Consider the following 25,881-nt stretch of genomic DNA (forward strand, 5'->3'; position numbering starts at 1 on the left):
TTATTTATTTATTTATTTATGAGACTTATATACCACTTTAAGTGCAAGCACTCTCTAAGCGGTGTACACCAGTAAGCAATGTATATATATATATATATATATGTATGTGTATATATATATATATATATATATATATATATATATATATATATATATATTTACATTGCCCCCCACAATCTGGGTCCTCATTTTACCTACCTCGGAAGGATGGAAGGCTGAGTCAACCTTGAGCCGGTGAGATTTGAACCGCTGACCTGCTGAACACAGTCAGCTAAAGTGGCCTGCAGTACTGCACTCTAACTGCTGTGCCACCTCGGCTCAGATCGTGGCATTTTTATGTATATAACTTATTTGCTTTTATATTCTAGCTTTTCTCTTGAGATTTCAGTGAAGAGGTTTATAGGTGTCTTCCTCTCATTCTCACCTCACAGCAATAATTCTGTGAAATAGGCCGGAGTAAAACAGAATTAATGGCTCAAAGTTACCCAGTGAGTTTCCTATTAATTGGAGGCTTTGAGCCTATCTCGTACAATATGTTAATTGAACTTACAGGTATATGCATGAGTATTTAAGAATAGATAGGAGGCAACATGATTCAGATATTAAACTATGTTTGAAGGTACAATTGCATCTGGTTGAGGGGTGGGATTGAACCGGTTCACACCACTTTAGCATAACCAGTAGCTAATTTTTTGTTGCCCAGGCCCAGAATGGGCTTCCGGAAATGGCATCCACACAGAGAACTGGTTGTTCACATATTTGAATCCCACCACTGATCTGGTTACTTTTTTCTTTCCTGATAATCCCCATCTTTTTCTAAGCAAGTGGCTGTTAAAATTTAAATTGCTGTAATGGCCAGTTCTGAAATTACAAAGTCAGAGTACTTGAGTCTTCCTAAAACCAGGGGTCTATCTGACAGCCGAATTGTTGTTCATGTTGATAGCCTGTCTACTTGAAAGTAATAGACAGGCAGAGTTTAGGGTGGTAAAATCACACATCCAAGTATCTTATCACAGCTGGTTGATCTAAATTTAAGTCAGTAAATGCTTCTACTAGTTAATGCCACGGAGCGTCTCATCATAAGTTTAATCAAATCTAATATTCATATTCTTCAACAGTGATTCTTCAGGTTATGCAGTTTAAATAATTAGTGTTCACCTGTGACTGGGTTTATGATTGTAATGAGTAGATCTGAGGAATGGGTAAGGAGAAACCTGGGAGAAAAAAGGAGTTATATGCTTGTTCAGTAGGTTTGCATAATATATCTACTAGAGTACTCTAAATGGTGCATTGTTTTGGAGCACCTGTCGCAAAGTATCTTTAGCACATTTGATTTTGATTTTTAAATCTGTCCATAGTATTCAAAATTACATCTAAATACAGTGCTTGTTGTGTGATGGTTTGCAAATATCTCTTGGCAAACAGCTGTTGCCAAGAAATAATTTGAACCAATAAACTGGACATCTGCAGCCAACTTATTTTATAGCAATACACACATGCACACAATTACTGATAATGTATACTATATATAATATATATTAATATACTTAATACTAGGTGATGGTATATTTATCTCTTGATGGTATAATTCAGAGCCACTTAATCTGTGGTTTTGAATAGACTGAATCAACTAACTACTAGTTCTGTATATTTCCTGTATATATTTTTTTTCTTTCTCACTTCCATATATTTGCATAGGAATACAAATCTAATATTTGTGGAAAAGACGAGGCCACTTATATAGGGGTAGAAAATCAGCTTCCATAGGGAAAAAATGAAATATATACCATGCTTACTATCAAAGTATAGATGCATTTGGATTTAAATACTTTGCATCTCTATAATAGATAGAGGAATTGCGTTCTGTAATGTAGATTATGTAAAATGTTCATGCTATATATTTGGAATAGAGGAACTTATTTTTAAAAGTGTTTTAGACACTATAAAAAGGAAAATATTTCATAGAAGTCATTTTCAATGCTCACACAAATTTAAATCTAATCTATAGGGGAAAAGAGGAGAATGGGTGACACACAAGCATTGTGGTTGAGAACTGTTTTTTTCTGAAATTTTTCATTTTCCTTTTTTTTCTCATTCTTCCATATCGCTATAAAAGATTTTTTTTCCTGTGGACTTTTTAATCAGTAGTGTATGGATCAATGTTCTTTTTAATAGTTTAGTATAACTAAAATTTACATGACTATAGTTTTCAATTTCTGACCATAGGTTTGCCACCATGGGTATAGGATTTCCTGCCTGAGCAGGGAGTTGGACTAGATGACCTTCAAGGTCCCTTCCAATATTATTATTATTATTATTATTATTATTATTATTATTATTGCCTTCCATTTCTTTTTTTCCAGTATTTTTATTTTATTTTATTCACAGTGATAAAATACAAACTCAAGAAAAGAACATCCATTTCTTAATTAAAAGATAACAAATAACTGTGGCCTGTTTATCATGAGATTACTTTTTCGTAGTAATTTTCCCTTGAGTCATATCCAAGAGGTGACTGTTTTGTGGTCACTACAATATAGAGATAAGTGACAGTTACTCTTGGGTAAGTGAATGCTTAACTGGTGGCAGCCATTCTCTGAACAGAAAATTGTGGGGTGATTTCTCATAAAATATTTAGTTTTATTATTGCTCCAATTTTACGTCTTCTGCCACCTTCCCAAAAAGATAATACTAAGATATAATGATATTAGTAAAAATTAAAATATATGTAAATGATAGAATTAATGGGTTTAAATTAATAGCTTTGAACAGCAGCTTGAAGTGCCTTTGTTCCTATGTCAGAAATCGGAGCTAAAACAGGAGTCAGAAACTTGGAGCCCTCCCACTATTGTTGAACTGTAATTCTCAACACCCTATGTTATTAGTTATGCTAGTTAAAGCTGCTGGGTATTATAATTCAGCAATATTTCAAGGGCAACAGGTTCCCATCCCTGATAGAAATCCGCTGCTCTCAATAAAATGTTGCTATAACCTCATTTTGTTTCTGTCTTGTAACATTAAAAAACAATGTTACACACTTATACATCACACATTAAAGATAGGTTTCTTTTTTTAAAATCTGACAGCATGCTGCTTTTGTGAAGAAAAAAGTTTTATCTACTTCCTTACTTCATGCGTTAGGAGAGGGCTGAAAAATTATAGTAGTTATTATAGAATTTATAGAATTTTTTTATAGAATTCAAGTTGTGTTCTTATAATTGGTATACGATTATACAGTACAGTATTGAGTGAAGCCATCGTTTTATGGAATTTTGATTTATTGAACAAACCACAATTAGGTAGGATGATACAACATGTTAATCCACTATTGAGCAAGCCATATGATAGCTTAATGCAATATGTGAACTAATTTTCTGAATAACCTAAGATTCTTCAGCTAGTTTTATGGGTTTCATTTAATCTAAAATCAGATCTTCCCAAACTTAACCTGGCATTTCAATAACAATATCAAACTGAATTTCTGGAAGGGATCATGATAAACTACAGGACCATTTTCTGGGCTGATTTTAAAAATATTCTAGATATCTGACAAAGTCTCTCAGATATGCTTTGAGTTAGATGGTGACTGGAAAAATCCTCTCACTGTGTTAGTAACAAAGTATTGTGTGATTAACTGGAATCAGTGTGAGCCTGTCTGAGGAGATTGACAAGATCCTTGGGAATGTTAACTCGACCTGTTCATTAAATCCATGTTATTTATTAATAAATGGTAGTCTTGCTGCTTTGAAGGAGGCAGTGAGCACTTCAGTGGCCACAACAGTACTAGATAATTTTCAACCTTTTAGGGGAGGTTGTTGAAAACCTAGTTGGCTGTTGCAGATACAGAGCAACCTAAAAGGATAGATCCCTTTCATTCAGGTTTCAAGCCATCACTAAGATAGCAGTGGTCCTACTTGTTTATGACTTCTGGCAAAACTGGGATAGGTTACTGGCAGAACTGGGATAGGTTAATCCCAGCAGCTTTCAGTAGCATTACTCATTGTATCCTTCTGGCTACTTGTGGGACTTAGAAGAGGTTATTATAATATATATCTCCTTCTCTAAGGTTGAGTCCAGTTGGTGCTGAGAGCAAGGAGAGATCAACTCTAAACCTCTTAATGTGTAGGGCAGGGGTAGGCAAGATATGCTGACTCAGGAATTCTGGGCATTGAAGTCCACGAGTCATAAAAGAGCCAAGGTTGCCTACCTCTGGTATAGGGTATCTCAGGTCTAAATAGCACTTGCCCTCTTCTCTTTAACAATTCCATGAGAATACTAAATGTGGTTAACTGTTAGTTTGAGGTCAAGTAGCATTAATATGAGGATGATATCCTGAAGAGTAACCGTTCCATAATGCAGTGGGCAATTATGGGCATGTTGTATACATTGGTTACCTATAGATTTCCAGTTGCGATTCAAGATGTCAACCTATTTATCTAAGGGACTGTCTGTCTTCAATAGTTTGTCTTCCCTGTATTATCACATATAGTTGCCATGCTCCTGGTCCTCTCCATTAAGGAATGTCATTTGATGGATCCTAGGAAGCACAATAATATTCCCCCTGAGATCCATCTGATCCCCCTCCCCAAATATGTTTAAGAGAACTTTGAACTCTTGGTTCCTTTCCCATGCTTTAGGATATACTGGCTGATCCTCTTTACTGCATTGCTTTTAGATTGGATGATTTTCTTCTGGATGCCTGCAGGGTTTTTTACCTTTTTATTGTATTGTTTTTATTTTATATCACCCAAAGTTGTGGAGTTCAAAGGCCTTATAAATTTAATAAATTAATAAACTCATTAATATTTCAGCTGAAGTATAAGAAATAGCCTAAACCTGCAGATGTGCATATGAAGCAGCCTGTCCAATATGGTTATATTTTATTTAGCTATGAATCATCAAGGTGGACAGATTTAACAGTTTTCAAGCCTAGGATGACACAGAGCTCCAAAGCACCTGAAGCAGATGACAAATTTAGAATTTTTGCAAATTTAAAGAGTATTTTTATAATAGTAAAGTTTTTTTTAGTTACTCGGTCATCAAAAATTGAATGATATACAAGTTTAATAAATTGTTATTAAATTTACAGCTCCAAAAACAACCACTAAACAAGGATAGCTGTGGTTAGTTTGGTAAGGATGCTGGTTTCACTTCCTCTTATATAGCAGAAAAAGCCACTGAACTGCAGATTCTTAGATAAAAGATAGATAGGAGTCTTTGCTGTGTGATAGACTTTCCCATCTTTGTTTGTAATGAACTCTTCCATTGCTTTAGCTCTGCAGAAAGTACTTGCAAGCATTACATAGCAAGGTCGCTGGAAGTTTTATGCAACACATTAATATTCTTTCAGTACCTCTTCCCCAAAACCCTCTTCTGTCAAATTAATATTCACTCTCCCTATTGATCTAGGTTAGATTTTTCCATTTCTTTTTAATCTTGTGATTAACTCCTGTAGTTCTAAGCAGTCAGTTGAGAGAACAGAGAACAAAGTTGTTTCTTAATATCTCTTAAGAAGGAAGTATATAAATCCATAATTCATAAAAACGCTAGATGCTAGTACTATATTGTGGAGTAGAAATGAACTTTCAGTGCAGAGCAGCCAGCAAATATCATTGTGGAAAGTGGCAGTGTTGAATTGATGTAGCAATTAAAGCAAAACTTTAAATGAGGAATTACTGCAGTAATTTGTAATTAACTTTTTTTTTCAAAAAAACCCTTTTTTATCGATTCAAAAATATGGATTTAAAAATTGCCTCAATGTTGTTCAGCTTGGATTTTATTTAGGTTCTTGAATATATTTGCATTATTGCCCTTGTAAATATTTAGTTCTGTTTCCTTTGACATTGAATGTACCAGTTATTTTAAAAGCAATCACATTAAACAGTCTATTCCATAAAAATTCATGTGTTCAACCAAAAAAGTCCAAGATGTGGATTGGTAATATTTGACTAAAGTTGATGCTAGCATGTTCAGTTTTTAAAATGCATAGCTATCTTGAAGATACAAACTGAAGTTTTATGTTCAGATCCTATTTTTATTTTAAAACATATGGATAAAATACCCCAGGATTTCCTATGACTTTTTATTTAAGCATTTAGAGAATATGTTGGAAGGAAAGCTCACATTTAACTTTATATTTTGCTCTGCTGATCTTCCTGGTGCTCAAAGTGACATTTATTAATAGTAATATTTTATTTTTGCTCTTAAAGATGTTGGTTTACCATTTTAAGTTTAGAAAGCCATTGTTAAAAGTTGAATTAGTATATTGATGCAGTGAATACAACTTGTCTGATGATATAAAACTTGGATAGTGTAACAAAGTTGAATCCAGTAAAAAGGATATAGGTTTATATTTGCAATTTATATAAATTGCACAATATTTGCAGGCCCCAGAGCATGAATAGAAAATCCATGGAGCCAAGGGATTCTAAATTGGGAAGCTTAGGATATATTAGACAGCATAGATGGAAGAGATGAACATGGGACCTCAGGGAAAAAAAGGATATAGCTTCCGCAGAATCACTATGAATGATTACTAGAGCCAATGTACCTACTGGTATCAGCAAAGTTGCTTTACCAAATCTTTAAGCTGCATTGTAGTCTTCGTTGTTATTTTTAAATTTTATTTATAATTGGGAATTATCATATTTCTTAATGCAAAACTGATTTATTGAAAGAAGCGTAAAGGATGTGTATCCATACAGTGTTTATAAAAATAATTCAGTAAGGCTCTATATCTGTTTTGTGCTAGAGTTTTTGGAAAAAATAGGCATACAAGTTGCAAATTAAAACAGTTAATTGATCTATCGTTTGGGGTCTTTTCTTCCTAGATTGGAGTTTGAAAAGGAATTATGCACACAATAATGAAAAATAGTAAAAATCATTACAGATCATCAATATTTTTTTAAACAGTGTGAAGAAAACTCAGTCTTTGAATGTAGTGTTTCAGAATACATTAGGTGGCAGTAGTGTGCTACATTTGTTACTAGTCCTTTATCTTTGATATTTTACTTTTTTTCTTAATGCAATTTAAAAATGGATAAACCATATCTTTTAATTATTTGTAATCTTGTGTTTATTATATCACTTAAAGATTTAATTGCAAAGTTTATAAACAGTTATGCAACTTTTTTGCATTAAATAAATTAAACATAGTATAATAAAAACAAAATAACTTTTAAATATTTGCAAGTTGAATATATGTAAGGGCAGTGTATTGTAACACTTTTTAAATATGCATTGAATAACTGCTTGTAGCATTTTTTTTTGATGTGTGTCTTTTTTTTCCTTTTAAAGTAGCAACTTGAAGAAATTCTATTCTTTCCCCTGAGACTAAATGTAAAAATTTCACATATATGTGTAAACTCCTCTTATTAAACAACTGGGATAGGTGATTGTGCCCTGCTAATTAGAACTGTGTCACACTTAGGGTTAATTTCCTTTTTAATTAATCAGAGCTTAATATAATCTATCTTTCCCACTTTTTTTCTTCTTCTACTCTCTTAAGAATTTTCCACTCTTGGACTTTCTTAGGCTTGAGAGAACGTCTTAGTTTTTAAGCCATTAGCATTAAATCTTTACTTTTATAAATACGTGCCGCTTATTTATCCATCATGATTATAACCATTGCTCATAATTTTATCAGTTTCATGTTTTGATACAATGAGAATACGAGTTTTTTTAGTATCAAATATATGATGAGTCAAAGTAGATACAATCAAACTTTTAGCATGGTCTTTTTAATGTTGTGTTGAAATATTGAACAAGAGCAGATAACGGGGGATCTTTTGACATTTTTCTTTGCTTCTGCGTATTTCACAGGTAAAAGGGCTGGGGGAATTCAAAACTGGTACAGCCATGTCATTAATTTGGCAGAAAGATCAATTAATAGAAAAGCATTGAAGTGTTGACAGAGCATGCTATCTAATTAGTATCTGATGAACCATGTAGGCCACAGAGCAAAGAGCTAGCTGTTGTACAAGACCTTTTATGTGCAAGTCATTAAGTCTGTATAGTAACCAAACTAAAAGATCTTAAATGGATGAGGGTTTTTTTCATCAAAGAACTATCCTCTGATGTGTTGAGGATCTCCCATGGATTTTGTTAGAAGTAAAATTAGGAGCAGGTATTTAGATCATGTGCTCCATCAGTTACCTCTATTACCTTCCAGGGAACAGTTACTTACCTGATATTCTGCCTTTTCATTGGTGTTTTTCCATTTCACCAGTTACATTTTATCTGTAATTATTTTATAAAGAGTTGTTTACACACACATGCACACACAAACACACACACACTCTTCATGCTTGTTGTGAACACACCAATGTTCCATCTTCTTAACAATGGACTTCCCAAGGTCTGCAGCTGTTTTGCTCAACAACAGAAAAAATCCCATGTATACCATTAAAGACCTGCTTAGATTCCCCCCAAATTGCCAACAAATCAGATTCCTTGGATTTCCCATGCTGTAGGACAGACATGTGACGTCACGTGACATATCGGGACTGTTTTGCCATTGCTGGCAATGGGGTGGGCCCAGCTTCCACATGATATGTCTGGCCCACGGGCCCGGCAGTTTGACACCCTGCTGTAGGATGAGAAATTCAAGTTGAAGATTTCAACTTCTATAAAAATCATTGCTTTCTCATTATTTGGGTTTCTTTTTCTTGTAAAGTTTAGGTTCAATGATCTTTGCATAAATGCTTGATTATTTCTCCTCAGAGTTGTGCTCTGTTCTTCTGAATTTTCCACAACAAAGTTTTGTTTATAATTATCTTGAGCCTTTACAAAATACAGGACAAAACCTCAAATGAAGAATTTGACTTGAATCCAGAAATCCTATGAATAGAATTATTCTCTCAGATTTAATAATCATAGAGGTAAGGACTTTCAGCTCTAAAGTACTGGGCGCATATTCATGAAAAAGTAGATGATGCAGAAAACTGAACAGGAATTGGGAAAATCATATATTCAGTCCATCAGTCTGAAACAGGCATTGTCTCAAAAGGAACTTTTATTAGGGGCCAGTGACAGTAGGGAAGTCAAGGCCTCTCACCACTGAACTGCATCTTGTTGGATCGGGCCCAATGTTCAAATTAAATGAGGGTGGATAATAATCAATGATTTAAAAAAAACCAGATTTTTTCATTTAAATTGGATTTTTTTGTTTTTTATCAAATTTATTTTAATAAAATGTTTTTGGAGTAAAAATCTATCTAAATATAGTTTTGTATTTAAGATAATTTAGTTTATTCAGCATGAAATGGAACTTAGTTATATAGCATGAGGCTGAATATTCTGCAATATTTACATTTTTGGTAAACTCATTCAATGAATCCAAGCTCTGCAAGTGAGATAACATGCACTGCATTGATGCATTCATACAATTTCACAGTAACCATGAGATAAATCATAAAACAAAGTTCAGGAATATTCCTTTATCCCATTGTTTTGCAAATCTGCATACACTACAAACTGTATGATTTTTTTTTAAGAGAAATGCATCTGTACCAGGCTCTAAGTGTTTTAATTAAAAGAATTTGAGTAGTTCTCTATGTGTGATTAACCTATTAACCTAAAATCGGTTCTGATATTGCTGTTTTACTAATCTGACAGCTTATTATTCTAAATAGGAAACCTTCATTTTGTTTGCAAATAATAATATTAAAGATTCTAACTCCCAGCAAGAATGAGTCCTTACATTTAAAGAACACCTGTCATTTCAGATCCATCATGGCAGCGCCTGTTAGCGAGCATCCACTCACCTGCTGCCTGCCATGTCCCTCACCTTGTTGTGTCACTGCAGCATCACCAGCCATCCCATTAAGGTGAGTGGGACTGTCGGTGAGTCAACAACGGGTCAGAGGAGGAGCTGCTGCAGGACAGGGATGACAGTTGTTCTTTAAAAATTATGATATAAATTGAGTTGATTTAAATTAAGCCTTTTTACTCGTGATTTAAATCATGATTTAAATCACTTAAATCATTTAAATCAAATCCACCCTGAATTAAATTGAATTAAAATCTGAATTTTATCTATGTTGCATGTAGTCCTCAACTTATGACTACAATTGGGACCAGAAGTTTGCTTACTAAGTGATGTGGTCATTAAAGGAGTCATCCCATGACAGAACTGGATTTTACAACCATTCTTATTGTGGTCATTAAACAAATCCAGCTTCCCTAATTGGCTTTGCTTGTTAGAAGCCGACTGGTAAGGTTACAAATCACTATTGTGATTGCAAGATGCTACAACCGTCAAAAATGCAAACTGGATGGCACCCACACGAATTGTGATCATAGGACCACAGAGATGATGTGACAGTTGTAACTCTGAGGATGGGTTGTAAGTCATTGTTTCCAAGTCTACCTTAAATTCAAACCATTATTAAATGAACAGTAATAATTTGATGACTATCTGTATTATTTAATTTATATGCCTACCATGGATTTTAAAAATCTTTTTCTTATATTAACCTCAAAGAGTCATTTGATTCCAATGAGATTGAAATATTATAAATCAAAAAGCAAACAATCCTATTCTTGAAGACTCACTTCTGGAGAGGCAACCTAACCTCTTGTGCAAGGCAGCTGGCAAAGCTGGTTGGAAGAAGTGTCATATAACCCCAAAGACCCTTAGGTGTGCAGCCAGCCAGGCTGTCCATCTTCCTGTATAGGTCCAGGAGTTTCACCCTGAGCAAGAGCAGCTCCTGGTAACAGCAGTGGGCACAGCTTAATGGGGTTTTTTTTTTCCTAATAGCCATCCAAAGTGGCAGGATTAGCACCGCACTCTCCCTTAAAATAATAGTTGAGTTGCAGATTGGATATTTCAACTAGCCTTAGTCTAGGATGAGATGTGGGCAATTATCTACTGTTCATACTCCTATAGTGAATAATAGATTTTTGTTTGTTTGTTTGTTTTAACAAGGCTTAACATATTTATCAAATAAAAACATTAGATAAAAATTATTACAACAATATGGAATCAATTGGTAGGAAGACGGTTGTGGGCTGGGTAGATGGGGAATCCATATGACCTAAAATAAGATTAGCTGTAAGTCAGTTGTATTGCCTCAAAAATATAAACGGTGAAAACAATAGATTACTATGGTTTATGTTACTAAAACTAAATTTTTAAAAAATTAAAACATAGTCCGTTAAATGAAATATTTATTTACATATATCAGTATCAGAAATATTATAATTTTGCTCTTTTCCCTAAAATAAAATTCAGTATTTGAAGCAATCAGTTAATAATTAGATATCAGAGCTTTCCATTTATTAGCAATTTAAATCTGTTACAAACCCATTCCATTATTGTTTTGTAGTTTCATTTTGGCATCCTTTCTAGTTTCATTTTCAGTAATACAGTTCCTTTGTTTTCAGAAATAGTTAATGAGGAAATAACGTTACTAACGTATTATCTGCATTCATTAATGATATGCTACTTCATTGCAATTTTACTATTTCAGATATGGAACTATAAGTAGTCTTCAACTTGTTCATTCAGCAACCTGTGGTCCTATGATCAAAATTTGGGCACTTGGTAGCCCACATGCAGTTACAACCTGTGGCTTGTTGCAACTCTCCCACTTGCCTATCTCTCCCCAATCTATGCCCCTTTGTCCTCTTCAGCTGGACCAGAAGAGGGCCAGACCTTCAGCGGCCTTCTTCCACTGCCTCCAGGCCTCTGCTTCATCCCCAGGGCTGCCACTGCCACTGAGAAATGCTGCTTCAAGCCCCACACTGCACCACTTCAGCACCATTCCACAAAGACCCAGTTGCCTCCGTTGCCCTGCATTTCAGAGGATCTACAATGTTCCACTTAGCTTCCAAGTTTTTCTCCAACTGCTGACAGCTCACCCAGCCTATGCAAGGGCAGAGCCCAGACCATTAAAGGCTTCAGGCCTCTACTTCAGCCCCCACCCCGGCACCGCTGTCACTGAGCAGCGTGGCCAAAGGGGCATAGATTAGGAGAAGAGATACATGAATGGCGGCAGTTGTAGTAGCCTTGCAGTTGTAAGTGCTGCTGGGTTGTGTGATGGCTGAGGCTTCTGGGGGTTTGGCAGCTTTGTTTGCATTGCTAGGCTGTACTGGGGTGATTGATGCTTAGTACCTCATTGCAAGCAGCCCCCCTCAGCCCTTGAGGAACCCCATGTCCTTTACCTGGGACTCCATCCATTTAATGAAACGCATTTCTCGCTTAAGGACCACAACCAGGTATGCCAGGATTGCGGCTTTTGAGCAGAGCATGTGATGTCTTGCTTAGCAACTGCTTTGCTCATCAAGTGAAATTCCACTCCCAATTGTAGTAATAAGTGGAGAACTACTTGTAGTATGATTATTAATCAATGTTCTTACGGTGATATTTTAGTGCAGGGGTCTGAAACTGTCGGCCTGCGGGCCGGACGCGTCACCAGGAAATCACGCCCACCCCATTGCCGGCAATGGGGGAAAAGTTCCAATAAGTCACATGACATCACGTGACATCGTGAGTTTGACATATCTGTTTTAGAGGTGCAAATAAATATTATTACTTACATGGGTAATGTATCCATCCTTGATAAAATGGATTTATTACTCTTAATTTATTAAATTTGTACCCTTACAAATTTACAATCTTTCAATGAGGCTATCAATAAAAGGCAAATTAATAATGAAACTATAAAGAAATTCATTAAATTATTTCAATAAATAAGGTGAAATAAAACCAGTTATATTTAAATGGACTGTACAAACTGAAGATTCTAGCCATTTCCAGCTGCTTGGTGATACTGTGTGGTATGACTTAATTCTGTTTTACCCTAGTGAAATGCCAAAATTGCTTTTTGATATAAAAAGTACAGTGTTTCATGTATAAAAAAACTGAAATGAAGTATTTGGGGGTTTTTTGGACATGGAATAAGGAAGTATTTTCTTAATGCTTGAGTGCTCAATATATCTTCCATTGATAGATAGATCAGCTTACAAGCACCATCTCAGATTAATATTAAACTAAATACTTTATGGTTGTAATATGTTGTTCAATTTGGGAGATTTTCTTCTTTTTCCCATTTTTGAGTTTTGTATCATATTCTTGATAAGAATCCTCTTTGACACATTTGTTCATGCCATCTTGATTAGTTCCAATTAACATATTATCCATCCAAGTATGGATTTTAATTTTTATTTTTCAGCAACAGCATACAGTAGATGCCAAAAACTCAGCAAGGCCATTGCAGTTAAAGTTTATAGTATTGAAATGTTATTCTGCCAGAAAAGTGAATGGGAAACATATTTTCAGATGTACATTGAAAGAAATATAGACTCACTGGTCTGTAAATAATGCATGCATAAATGTTCATTGCATGGTATTTATTTATTTATTTATTTATTTATTTATTTATTTATTTATTTGATCATATTGATTCCCTTCAGAAATAACACTATGAAACAAACAGTTCAAAATACCTTTATGGATGGTGCCTTTAGAATAAAGTCTTTCATTGCCTCTTCCATTGCATTACCAGTATAAACTTTATATTTTTAATGAACAAATCACAAATCACTTTGAAATTCTTCCATGTATTCTCTCTGTAAAGTTAGATTTATATTTTTTGCATCTGTCTTACTGTGATCCACAAATACTAAAAACAACAATAGGAAGTTTTAGGGAATATTAAGAATTCTGTGTTCAAAAAACAAACTATAATAGTATCTTTATTCCTATGAAATAACAAATTCATGATTAAATCATTGATGAAACTAATGATGATTTAATTTATAACCTAGGACTTTTGTTGAGTTGTGTAATTTATCTATGTAATACTGATGTATGTCTCTATATTCTGGTATCAGTATTCAATGAAAACATCTATGTCTTCAAATTGGGCAGAGTGAAAACATGATTAAAAGATGTAGATTTGTGTTACATTTTGTAAAAATCATTTTTTAAAAAAATGTAGCATTTCCATAACAGTGGAATGTTTAGAATGTTGCACCAGTGTTTTTTTTTTTTTTACAAATTATTGGGTATATAATATAAACATACTATATTCAAATGTTTGAGGTACTTAATTTAAAATAGATTTTTTTTACAGTAATGAATTGAACATACCGTAATAATCTTAAATAGCATGCTATTTGGAAAAGTAGTGTATATGTTAATGGCAAATGAATATTAGAAGTATTACTGCATTTCTTCCTTAATAGATTTTAATATATATATTACTACACTATGCTGTGTTTGCAATATTATTTCCAAGAATAAAATATCACTACTCAATTGTGGTCGTAGTTCTTGGCCAATGACTACTATCGAGCCCAAAATTTATACAATTAAGTGAGAGAGTTGTTAAATGAGTTTTGCCCATTTTACAACCTTTCTTGCCACAATAGTTAACTTAGTAACATGGTTGTTAAGTTAATCTGGCTTCCCCATTGACTAGGCTTGTCAGAAGGTCACAAAAAGGGATCCTGTGATCCCGCGACACTGCAATGTCATAAATATGAGCCACTTGCCAAGCATCTGAATTTTGATCACATGACCACAGGGATGCTGCAACAATCATAAGTGCAAACAATGGTCATAAGTCATTGTTTTTTTAGTGCTGTTGTAACTTTGAACAGTCACTAAACGAAAGGCTACAAGTCAAGGACTATCTGTATTTTGCATTTATACCATGTATCTTAGCTGTATTATCAGTTACAAAATCCATGCATTGACCTATAAGTTTTAATAATTTGGACTTTTTATTCATTGGATTGGAATACATTAACATTATGAATTACCCGTTCAAAAATAGCATTACGTATGTGTTAAACTGTATTTCCATTTAATAGTGTTTTGTTCACTGTTTCAACTCCATACTCCCAGTATAAGCAAGTGTTTTAAATGGAAAATAAACATTGGCAATGTGACGTAATTTGTATTTACTAACAAAGTTGTATGTGTCTGTATTACATAATAAGCTTCTACTTCCATCTTGTATTCATTTGTGAATCTTTGTTTCTCTTTGCATTAGTCATTCTCCTTAGATAAATTGTCCATAAGACCAGGGATTCCATTGGCAAATTATCCAGAAAATGCTATCAGTGCACATTGTGACATTTGTGCCACTGGTGTATTTGCTATTATTGCAGTAGTCTAATTACCCTGCCAGCAGTCTCTTCTGGCCAGCATTGTTCCCTTTGTTTGTTTTTTTCATGGCACCGTGGTCCTAACTTTGTGTCCGAGCACCTCAAAATAAATCTCCTATTTATTATTGATTCTCTTCCTTCCCTCTTCTTTCTTTTCTCTCTTTTCACTTTCCTTTTTTGACTGACAGCATCACCCAGACAAACAGAGCACAGATGTGCCAGCAGGAGAAGCAGAGGCACGCATGCAGAGGTTCATCGAAATTGATCAAGCATGGAAAATTCTAGGAAATGAAGAGACAAAAAAAGAGTATGACCTGCAGCAGCGTGGTAGGTTCCTGCTGAGGAGGGCTGTAGTAGCAGCAGCAGCAGCTCTCAGTGGTGGAAAGTGTGGGAGTAGTTTGATGTTGGCTTTTGAAACATTATTTGTTCAACCAAAACATTTCATTTGCTTCTATCTTGCTTTCATATTTGGATGCATCATTTATATTGATTGCCACATCTACATTAGGCAGTTAAAAACCTTAAATTACTTTTGACAAAGCGTTAGGTGGTAACTGTTCTAAATGTAATGCATGTAGGATTTAGATAATAATGACTTCATTTAGCCATTCTTCATTTGACAGTATTTAAAGCGTTTTCACTAAATGTTCTTAATTACCAGAGTCACGCCCTCTGCCACATTCCACTGCTACATTTTAAATTAGTTTGAGTAATTTATGTCAAAGGTATCCTGCAACATATGTTTTTTTATGAACACTTTGCAGTAATTGACCTGGATTCTTTCTATCACCTTTTACAAATCAAGCACTGTCCTAGGATATATTTTTTTTTCATAAGGCACGTATGATGCCAGCTAGCTTTCAGCAAGCAAGTTATAACTACAATTCATTTAACCAGGCAGTTCCAGTATACCTTTTGTATATCTCTTGAAATATAGCATTGTAAAACAGTGACAGGCTGTTGTGAAAAAGAAAGGGGGAAATGTAGGTCAGATCTGTCACACATGGGCTACCATTACATGACGTGATAGGCTGTCTTTCTGTTCTGGCCTCAGGATAGGAGTCCCTCAGCCTTCCATTAGAACCTTCAATAAATGTATACCCACCCTCCATGTTAATGGGGGGAGTCAATAATAGTGTATTGCCTGTGGGGAAAACACTCAGTTGCACTCTGCAGTAACACACTCCAGTCTAGCATTGACGTGTAACTACCACCACTTTTTAGTGTGTCTGATAAAAGCTCACTTTCTCTGCAGCATGTTATTGAATTCCCTTCCATTGTACGTTGGCACACCATCAAACCTTTTTCTCTTGCTGTTTTAACTTCCCTGCTGTGAAGGTTGCCACAATTTTATTTTAGAAACAAAGGCTTAGTCAGCATGGCTGGCAGATACATATAATATACTGTGTAGACAAGCTTATTTTTGTTCATTATTTATTTGCAAATGTGCAATGGACAAAATAAATTTTGATCTAATCGTATGGCTTAAAGCCTAAGGAAGAATTAGTACTTGTTAGGCAAAAAAAAAAAAAATGGAGCTCTGCTTTTCAGAAAAATAGCCTCCCTTTTGTAACAACTGAAATTATTTCATTCAAACATATTACATAATTATATTTGAAATAAAAATATAAATATTAATAGCTGGCATCATCCTTTCAGGCAGTGTGGAGGATGAAGATTTTATTATTTATTTAGAAAGGTTTCCTGGACTTATTTTTTTTTTTAATATTTAAAACTTAGCCACATTTATTTGATTTGGTTGAACCTGGGCACTGATGTGCATTTCTTGTTTTTCTGAGAGGACTGACAGTTTTATGTAAAGAAATTACTTAATAGTAGTCTATGTGCTAGCACTTGTTGCAGTCACTGGAATGGCAACATGTATGCCTGGGACATGTAGCTTTTGTTTTTAGCTATATTTGATGTATTATAACTGTTCCCTTCATCGGGATGTTTCTGCCAGTAGAAGTGATTAAACTATCAGAATGGTAATCAACATTATCTCCAAGTTGGGATTTCTGATTTCCGCTTTCTAGCTACCTTGAAAATGTGTAATTAGAAAGTGATCACAGGAACAAGGTTGGCACTGAATATAGAAGAATAACAAGCCAGTAATTCCAGTTAGGATATAACACAAAACCAATTAGAGAGAGCGGCATCTTTATTTAAATTTTGCCACAACCACCAGAAACAATTGGAACACAATTCCTAAGCTTGTTGAACCAAGTAAAACAAATTGGGCAGCATTTATTATCACTTTTTTAATGAATAGAGACATTTCTGAAGATTTCTGGCTTATGTTAAGTTGTAAGATTTATTTTATTTTTATTTACTTAATGTACGGCAAAAATGTTAAAAAGCACAGTGACAGTCCAGTTGATCTAGAGCAGACATGTCAAACTCGCGATATCATGTGACGTCGCGCAATGTATCAGGGCGGTTTTTCCATTGCCGGCAATGGGGTGGGCACGGCTTCCAGATGATGTATCTGGCCCGCAGGCCGGCAATTTGACACCGCTGATCTAGAGTGAATGAATATTTATGTTGTTTACAAATATTGAATATAGGTAATTCTCAATTTACAACTGGTCGCTTAGCAACTATTTGAAATTACGATGAACCCCTCCCCCATGTACTTCTATACAGCTGCCTTGCCCCGATCACATGATTGCTTTTTAAACACTTAGCAACCAGCCAGCATTTACAGCCAATTGCAGCATCCCATGGTCACATTACCACAATTTATGTCGTTTTTTTATTGAAAACGTTTATTTCTGGTTTCTGACAAAAAACATTCATTAGAGATAATGGGTTCACTTAATGTCCAGGGTGATTCATTTAATGACTTCTGCCAAAAATGTAAAATCAGGTCAGTCGCATTATGACCCACTTAATGACAGGCATGACTTACAACCATGATTCCAGACTCAATTACAGTTGGAAGTTGAGGACTACCTGTACTTAATTGTTTCGCTAAGTGCATCTACAGAAGCAGCAAATTAAGCTCCAAGAAAATATTTATAGGGATTCAGCTATTTCTTAGAAACTGTTTAATAAAAATATACTGAAAGTCTTCAAACATTTAATTAATAAATGTAATTTTGTTACAGCTTATAATTCTCTAATTTGCTGCCGCTTTAATTCAGCAGTTTATATACATTGCCCATTTTTTTAGATGACTCTGACTCTTATTCATCTTTTATTAAATTGTTGTTTAAGACATACAATTTAAATGAAACTATTTTTAGATGTCTCTTCAGTGAAATTTAAAAAGCAAAATTTAAGATTGCATAACTTCTATTAGGTTGCTTGCTTGCAGTTTCTATGTAAGTGTAAAATCTAATTGTTTCTGCTCACAAGTGATTCACATGGCCCTTTTACTATACTTATGTTTGCTAACCTCTCTTTTCTGAAGTTTTTCATTACTTTTAAAATGTGTTTTCATTTCAGTTTCCCCAATGTACTGCTGTTCCACCATTTTTACATTAAGACTTTTCTTTTCATACATTTCTAAAGATGGACAAATAGTTCAGATGAGCATTTTAATTACAACGTTGCTGTGATTTAGAGGTGACTTTTTTGAATGCCCCTGAAAATAGGCCACGGGGCAGGAATGTTATGACTGCTACCACTGGTGAATAATGGAGTTTCAATTCAGGACTGTTAAGTGTGGTATTCCTTTTCTTTGTTTTCTTTGGTTTTGATTTTGTTTGTTGGTTTTTGTTTTGCATTTTTCTTTTTCTCCTATTTGTTGGATTGTTAATGTTGTTAATTGTTTTAATCAAATTTTATGATGGGAACTGTCCTCTCCTCAGAGTTGTTAATTAGTGGTTTAAAAACCTTACAAAATAAATAACAAATATCAACTTCATACTGTGGTTCTCTAAGAACCCTATGGTGAATATAGGCTAAGAATGTATTGCTCAACATTACAAGACAAGATAGAAAGCTATAGGTTTATGGGAATTGAAAGTTTATAAATATTACATGTATTCATTGTACTTTTCTGTTTGTCTATTTATTTTCCTAAACTTTATGCATCTTTTTGTTCTAATAAAAATATCTGAAAGCCATTTTCTTAAACTTTCTTATTAACTATTCTGTCATCCTGTTACATCTTCTCCATCTTAGATTTAAGCCAAGTTTCTGTAATACTGGCTTTGAATAATAATCTGATTTTCTGGAGAGACTTTACCCTCTTTATTTTCCTTTTCACCTTCTTCTTCACTATCTTAAATACCAGGAGGTCTTTTAAAGTCACATGTGATTGGGTTGAGAACTTTTTAAATATATAATTACCTACATACATCAAAGTAGCAGAGTAAAGCATGATAATATCTTTTTAGTAAAGTGCATATATTTTTGAAACAAAGCAGTAACATTTACAGCTCATAAAAAAATACTAGGAACTATTTAGGATTATATCTAGGATAATCTCAGTTTTTTATTTTTGTTATTCTCTTCTGTGGGAGAGTTTAACATAATGTCTCTTCTGTGCATGACACTCTTAATTTGATTATTGATCTGAAGATTCATCATAGAATTATTGAGATGGGGGATGGATGATGATATGCTCAGATTCAAAATTTATTTTGTGGTATACTATTGATACCTGGGATGCTTTTTGAAAGAATATGTGGCAGTAAAAAGTTGATTGCACTTTCTTCAGTATTTGACATACAGAATAGCTCCATTTGCAATATGTCTTCCTTTATCTTTCTCCACAGACCACACACAATCCTGGTAAAGCTTTACTGAACTTTGCTTTTAATAGTGATTTAATATTTATTTATAAAATTATGGCTGCATTATTTTTCATCTATAGGAAAGTCCTCGGGGAAATTGTAGTTTAAAAATTAAAAAAATAATAATACAGTAGATTAGAAGTAGGAAGAGGCAGAATATAATTGTTGTATTTAAAATTATATATAACCAATGAAGAACTGAAATATTTTTAATGCTTTCCAAAACCTAATAAAAGATTCAGTCTTATTTCTGTAGGAAGAAAACACCTTGGCTATTAGGATAACACCATAGCCATTGAGATCACACAGAAAGTCTTCAAAGGAAATCTTAAATTAAGGGCAACGTCATAGGAAAGGAGGCAGTCTTTTAGGTATTTCATTTAGGTTTTATTGTCAAGAAACATTACTCATCCAACTAAAAATTAATTGTATACACAGTTGTCTCATTCATCTTCTAAGAAATGCTATCAAATCTGTGTAACAAAATAAGATTGTCAATAAAGTATTCAGAAAGTATTCTAAAATGTTGCTAGAACATGCTCATTTTTCTGAGGTCCACAGCAGTTCTTCTGTGTTACACAGTTTTGAAATGACAGATTTGGGCTGACAATTTCTATAATCAAAGCATTTTTATAACTACAATATAGTTGTAAAGATGCACACTTAAAGCAGAGGTTTAGTCTCATTTATTCTAGGCACTTTTAAGCCAGGCTGGTCTTCTGATTTACCTTAACCTTAACCAATGTGTGTTAATTCCAATGATTCTGGTACTGTTTTCTTATATATTCTTATTCTATACTCTTGGGAGGCAGTACAATGGCTCAGCAGCTAAACCTTATTCTATACTCTTACTGTATAATCTACACTATACTCCATAGTTTACTATGGGTTTCCTCTTCTAATTTTTTTTTGCCCTTCCTAGCCAACTTCAGATTCTCAGTTACTTGTGTGCCGGGAGAATGTGCAGTTTGATATCACAAATCTGTCAGCTTGGACACTGGAGATTCTAGCAATTCCGTTTCCCCCCTTGCCCCCCATCCCCCATTGCTATTTTTATCCTAGCTTTCGTTTTATGTCCTTGAGCTTCCTAAAGTTGCCAGCACAATGGATGGTAGTGGCTTGTGCCTTGGACTTTTAATCAGAACGCTAGTGCTCTGGACTACTTTGTAAGCTCTCTGGTGTATTCTGACAATTTACGGTGCTGTTCTGAAAGATAACCTGGGGGGGGGGGTAGGCAACCTTGGCTCTTTTATGACATTTCAACTCCCAGAATTCCTGAGCCAGCAGCTGGCTCAGGAATTTTGGGAGTTGAAGTCCACGAATCATAAAAGAGCCAAGGTTGCCTATCCCTGACCTAGGCCATCTCCAACTGCCTGCAATCTGGGCCTCTTGATTGTGAGCACATTGGGCTGCTCTCCTTTGTTAATGTTCTGGATTGTTTGACGGGCTTTGCCATTATATTCTGAGGTGGTCCATTACAGCCTACTTTTCTTGCCACTAATACCACCTTATTTCAGTTACCAGTGTACTTCAGATGTGGCCTTATCAGCGTTTTCACAACCTTTCTTTTTCCTTAAGCTTCCCATCACCATTATGAACTCCTACAGCTAAGTCTTGTTGAAAGGGCCAGCTTGTAATACCTTCAGGGGGGGGGCTTGTAAAGATAGAAGATGCAGAATGCATACAGTTATGCTGTTGTCACATATTAGAGGCAGAATATAGTTTGTAGCTGTATCTCATTTCCACTCTTTCCCTCCCCCCCTCTCCCCCGCTATCAGGAAGGAAAAACTTGGGGGTAGGGCCTAAAAAATAGGCTTTTTAGTAGTAGGATTTGCTCTAAATGAATATAGATAGAACCATTTTCAAAAGTATTTGAAAAGTTATATATCACATTAAAGAACTAATATAATTATTATAAAGAATTGGTATCATTATGAAGAACAAAATGAATTGGAAAAAGAAAACACTTGATTTAACAAGCTCCAATGAAGACCTAAATTGTAGTATTTCTTCTTGGACTATTATTAAGGTAGATTAGTCAATAACTGAAAGATAATGGTTCATTTTCATTTCTTTCTCTTTCAGTAGCAGCAAAATTTTAGACGTAAATGGTTAACTTTGTTTTTAATCTGTATCTGTTTAATTTATTGAAGGTGTGCAGAATTGGTTAGGTCAGCGAGGTTTTATTGATCCAGTAATTATCTCTAACTTGTCTGATTTGTTTTAATTGCCTTCATTAAGATTAATTTAGATGGAACTTGTTCCCTGGGGATCTATAGTGTCAATTTCAGGTAAAATTAGAATCACAATTTAAGGTTGCAAAAAGGAAGAAGAGACCATAGCCCAACTTGATACTGGTTAATCGGCCGCTAATTAATGAATTGTGTGGGGGAGAAATCATGCTTTAATATTAAAGTGCTAATTAGAATTTTTTTCACCAATACATGAGGGCAGTTAAAATAAGTGTTTAATTTCACTACCAATACATTATTCATAGTTAACTACTGTGGTAGCAGATTGGATACGCCAAAATGGAGAACATCAGTATAACATTTGTTTTATTTTCTTTCATATTCAGGCAGGAGGATCATGTATGCTTTTGGTTAAATGTGAATCAGTTTCTTGTGAAATATATGTACTGTAAATCTTTATAAACCTCTTGCTTTGATCAACATTGTGTGATTAAATTAAATGTTCTAACTCAATTTCTTCCTTATATTAATGTGGATTAATAAGGTTGGATATAGTCCCTTTCCATATATTTATCTCTAAACTTTTAAAATATTATATCCATTTGATATCCTCACAATACATCTTGTACATTTAATATATCTATACTTATTCATTAAACTATAAACTAAATTATTCAGCATATCTTACTGAATAATTGTTATTATTTAATTTGAGGAAGCAGGGAATCCCAATAGTTTAAACTAATGGTTCACTTAAAAATATGAAATTGTAATTATGAATGCAAAGCATTGAATGATAAAGTAACATCCTCTATGGAGACTACTCTATTATCTTGTCAGAAAACCATTATTACACTGTAAAACTCAAATAATTTGTTAATAGATTTGCCAGTGTTAATGATACTATGAGTTAATTATCTAGCTACCATCCCATTTTTCACTTTGTATTTGTATTATATAGTGCTTTGTGTGCTGTTAATCTTAATTGTGATTATTTTATCTTATAAATATCACACACTATTGTTGCATCAACCTGGTTTTTTATTATATATGTCTAAATCTCCATGGGAAAATGTATCTCTCTTTGTATGAGTGTATGTAGATACACATACAAACTTCTAAAACACATTAGTATCTATTAGCACATACTGTTCTTTCTGAAGCATAAGAAACATTATGTATAAATATGAAAGATAAACTATAATACTCTCTCTAGATATTTTTGAAATCCTTATTGCCCTGGAAAGAACATATTTCAGTTCAAACTATATTGGATTGGACCAATCATATCCACAAAGTTGTATGTTTTTTTCTTGAAATGTAGTAGGAAATATAGAGATACATTGTAGAATCTTTCTTCAAATACAGAAGTGATTCATTTTTATATAGATATTGTAATATAAATGTACATTTTTTTTAGTATTGAGCACTCAGATTAATTAGATCAGGGGTTTCAAAGTTCATCATTTGGTGAATTATTTTCATGTATTTAATACAGAACTCAGATAATGTGACCCAGAAAATAATTTCATATATTCTAAACTTAGATCTTGAATGTGTAAGTTAAGAACAAGAACATTTTTACAAGGGGTTTACAAATCTATTATTGAGATAAAATTGAACATTAATCACAATTGATGTTTGGAGGTGTTCATGTCAATGTATTTTTCTCTTAAGATAGAACAGCTGGAACTTGGTAGCATTATTTGATTCTATAAGATTCTTTTTTTAAAAAGGAACTAAATTTTGTGATTGTGGTTATAATACAAATTGTATAACATAAATGTAACAATCAAAATATAATATGATTAAATTTGAGAGTTAAAACAAAATCTCTCAAAAATAAACTATCATCAAGCAGTATCCTTATAGTAATAAGCAAAATTGATGGTAACTGACTTGAAATTGACAGATAACTTCATTCAGTGGCCTAGTAGATGTTACATAAAAGGAGCATGAACATCAAGATTGGAAGCAATGCACAGATTAGGAGCTTTGGGCTTCAGTCAATCAACAGGATTGCCCACAGAGAAAAGAGAACCACTGCTGACAAATCCCTTCACTTCTAGTCCCTATACAGTGTGCACAGTTATTGGGCAAGTGAGCATTTTGAACAAATCATCATTGAACACCTTGTACTTCTGGGCACTCCAGGTAGGTTGCAGTTTTGAAATATGACAGCAGTGGACGATAATGAGTTCCTGGTAGCTTCACGTTTGATTCTTCTAAAATCTTTGGCAGTTAATGTGCATCTTTTTTTCTCAACATGTTTCTTATGACCCTGTTGACAATTTGCAACAAAATGTTCTGTGATCACGCCCCAATATCTTAGCGATTTCAAGATTGCTGAATCCCTCTGAAAGACTTTTTACAATTTTTGACTTTTCAGAGTCAGTTAAATCTCTTTTTTGGTCCATTTTGGCTGAGGAAAAGCTGCCTAATAATTATGCACACCTTGATACAGGGCGTTGATCTCTTTAGGCCATACCCTCCCTCATTATACAAATACACATCACCTGATATATGTATATCCACTAAGCATTCAAGTTTATGCAGCTTGGAGGTGGAAAATATGTATGAAAATGATACGGTCAAAATACTTACTTGCCTAATAATTGTGCACACAGTGTAGATAGTCCGTAAGGATACCATGATCTGTTATATTGAAAGCTGCCAATAAATCAGTAAAAATGAGGATGATGGCAACACCCTTTATCCTGGTTCTACCATAGCAAATATATAATTCTGATGAATGCTGTCTCAGTACTATGTCTTGCTCTAAAACTCAACTGAAAAGTGTCCAGACAATCGATTTTTGGGATTGTCCAGGGATATTTGGAACTGTAGCTCAACCATCTTCTTGTCAACCTTCCCTAGTAAGAAAAAGTTGAAGATTGGACTTCATAACAATAGCACTTAGACTTATATACTGCACCACAGAGCTTTACAGCACTCTCTGGGAAGTTTACAAATGTAAGCATATTATCCCCAACAATCTGGGTCTTCATTTTACCAACTTTGGAAGAATGGATGGCTGAGACAACCTTGAACCTCTTCAGGATCGAACTCCAAGCTGTGGGCAGTTAGCTGCAATAGTGCACTCTAACCACTGTGCCACCAGAGTTCTTGATGGCAGAATATTCTCCTAGTGGCCATGCAGAGGAACCTGTGACTTGCCCCTCTCACCAGCAAGGAATGAGTCATCTTAAAGAAGGCTGCTGCATAAGTATTTGCAAATTTAAGGTTTAAAGAATTAACTACGTTTGGCCGCTCTTATAACTTCATCTTATCAAAAGGGCTTTAAAGTAAAATTGAGGAGGGGAGGGGGCCCAATCTTCACAACCTTGGGAATCTAATTCTAATGATGGAAAGAATGGAAATGCTCTTATAACTGAAATATAATTGCTGGCATGGGCTCTTACTCACGCTTGGTCTAGTTTACTTTCATTTTCCTCTAACGGTGTTATATATGTCCATTCTACAACTTCATCTCCTGGAACTCCTTGAAAATCAAGGAGCACCCCAAGATTAACAAACAGCAAGAGACTGTATAGAAACAATCTGATCCAAGGCCGTCATCATGTGCCTTTCCCAGGATGCTACTAAAGTCTTGGGCCAACTGCTTACCAGATCCTTGGCACCTGGAGTGGACCAATGTAGCAAGCCCTGTCACTCTGCAGGGTGAGATAGCAACAACCAAACTAAAAACAATGAGAGAATGATCCAATCATAATAAGGTATTGATGTTAATGGCCACTCCCAGATCATAACACAACTGCCTGAGACAAAAAATACATCTGTGAATCCCCCATGTGGGTTGACAACTT

At 34.4% G+C, this 25,881-nt stretch overlaps 1 protein-coding gene across 3 annotated transcripts in view; it reads left to right on the forward strand.

Moving 5' to 3' along the window:
- The window catches only part of DNAJC24 (DnaJ heat shock protein family (Hsp40) member C24), a 41,085-nt gene that overhangs the window by 10,970 nt on the left and 4,234 nt on the right, over window positions 1-25,881 (forward strand). For 2 of the 3 annotated variants that reach the window (XR_005558240.1, XM_039355918.1), the window contains exon 3: window positions 15,306-15,444. Coding sequence is in view for 2 of the 3 variants with exons in the window: in XM_039355918.1 (XP_039211852.1) it covers window positions 15,306-15,444 (139 nt within the window). In the remaining variant the exon portion in view is untranslated. Of the gene's footprint in view, window positions 1-9,725; window positions 9,828-15,305; window positions 15,445-25,881 lie in introns of all 3 variants that reach the window. The other variant, XM_039355919.1, reaches the window with a different exon arrangement.

This window comes from Crotalus tigris, unplaced genomic scaffold (assembly GCF_016545835.1).
Source record: "Crotalus tigris isolate CLP2741 ecotype Arizona unplaced genomic scaffold, ASM1654583v1 scf7180000018777.2418813, whole genome shotgun sequence".
NCBI classification, from domain to species: Eukaryota; Metazoa; Chordata; class Lepidosauria; order Squamata; family Viperidae; genus Crotalus; species Crotalus tigris.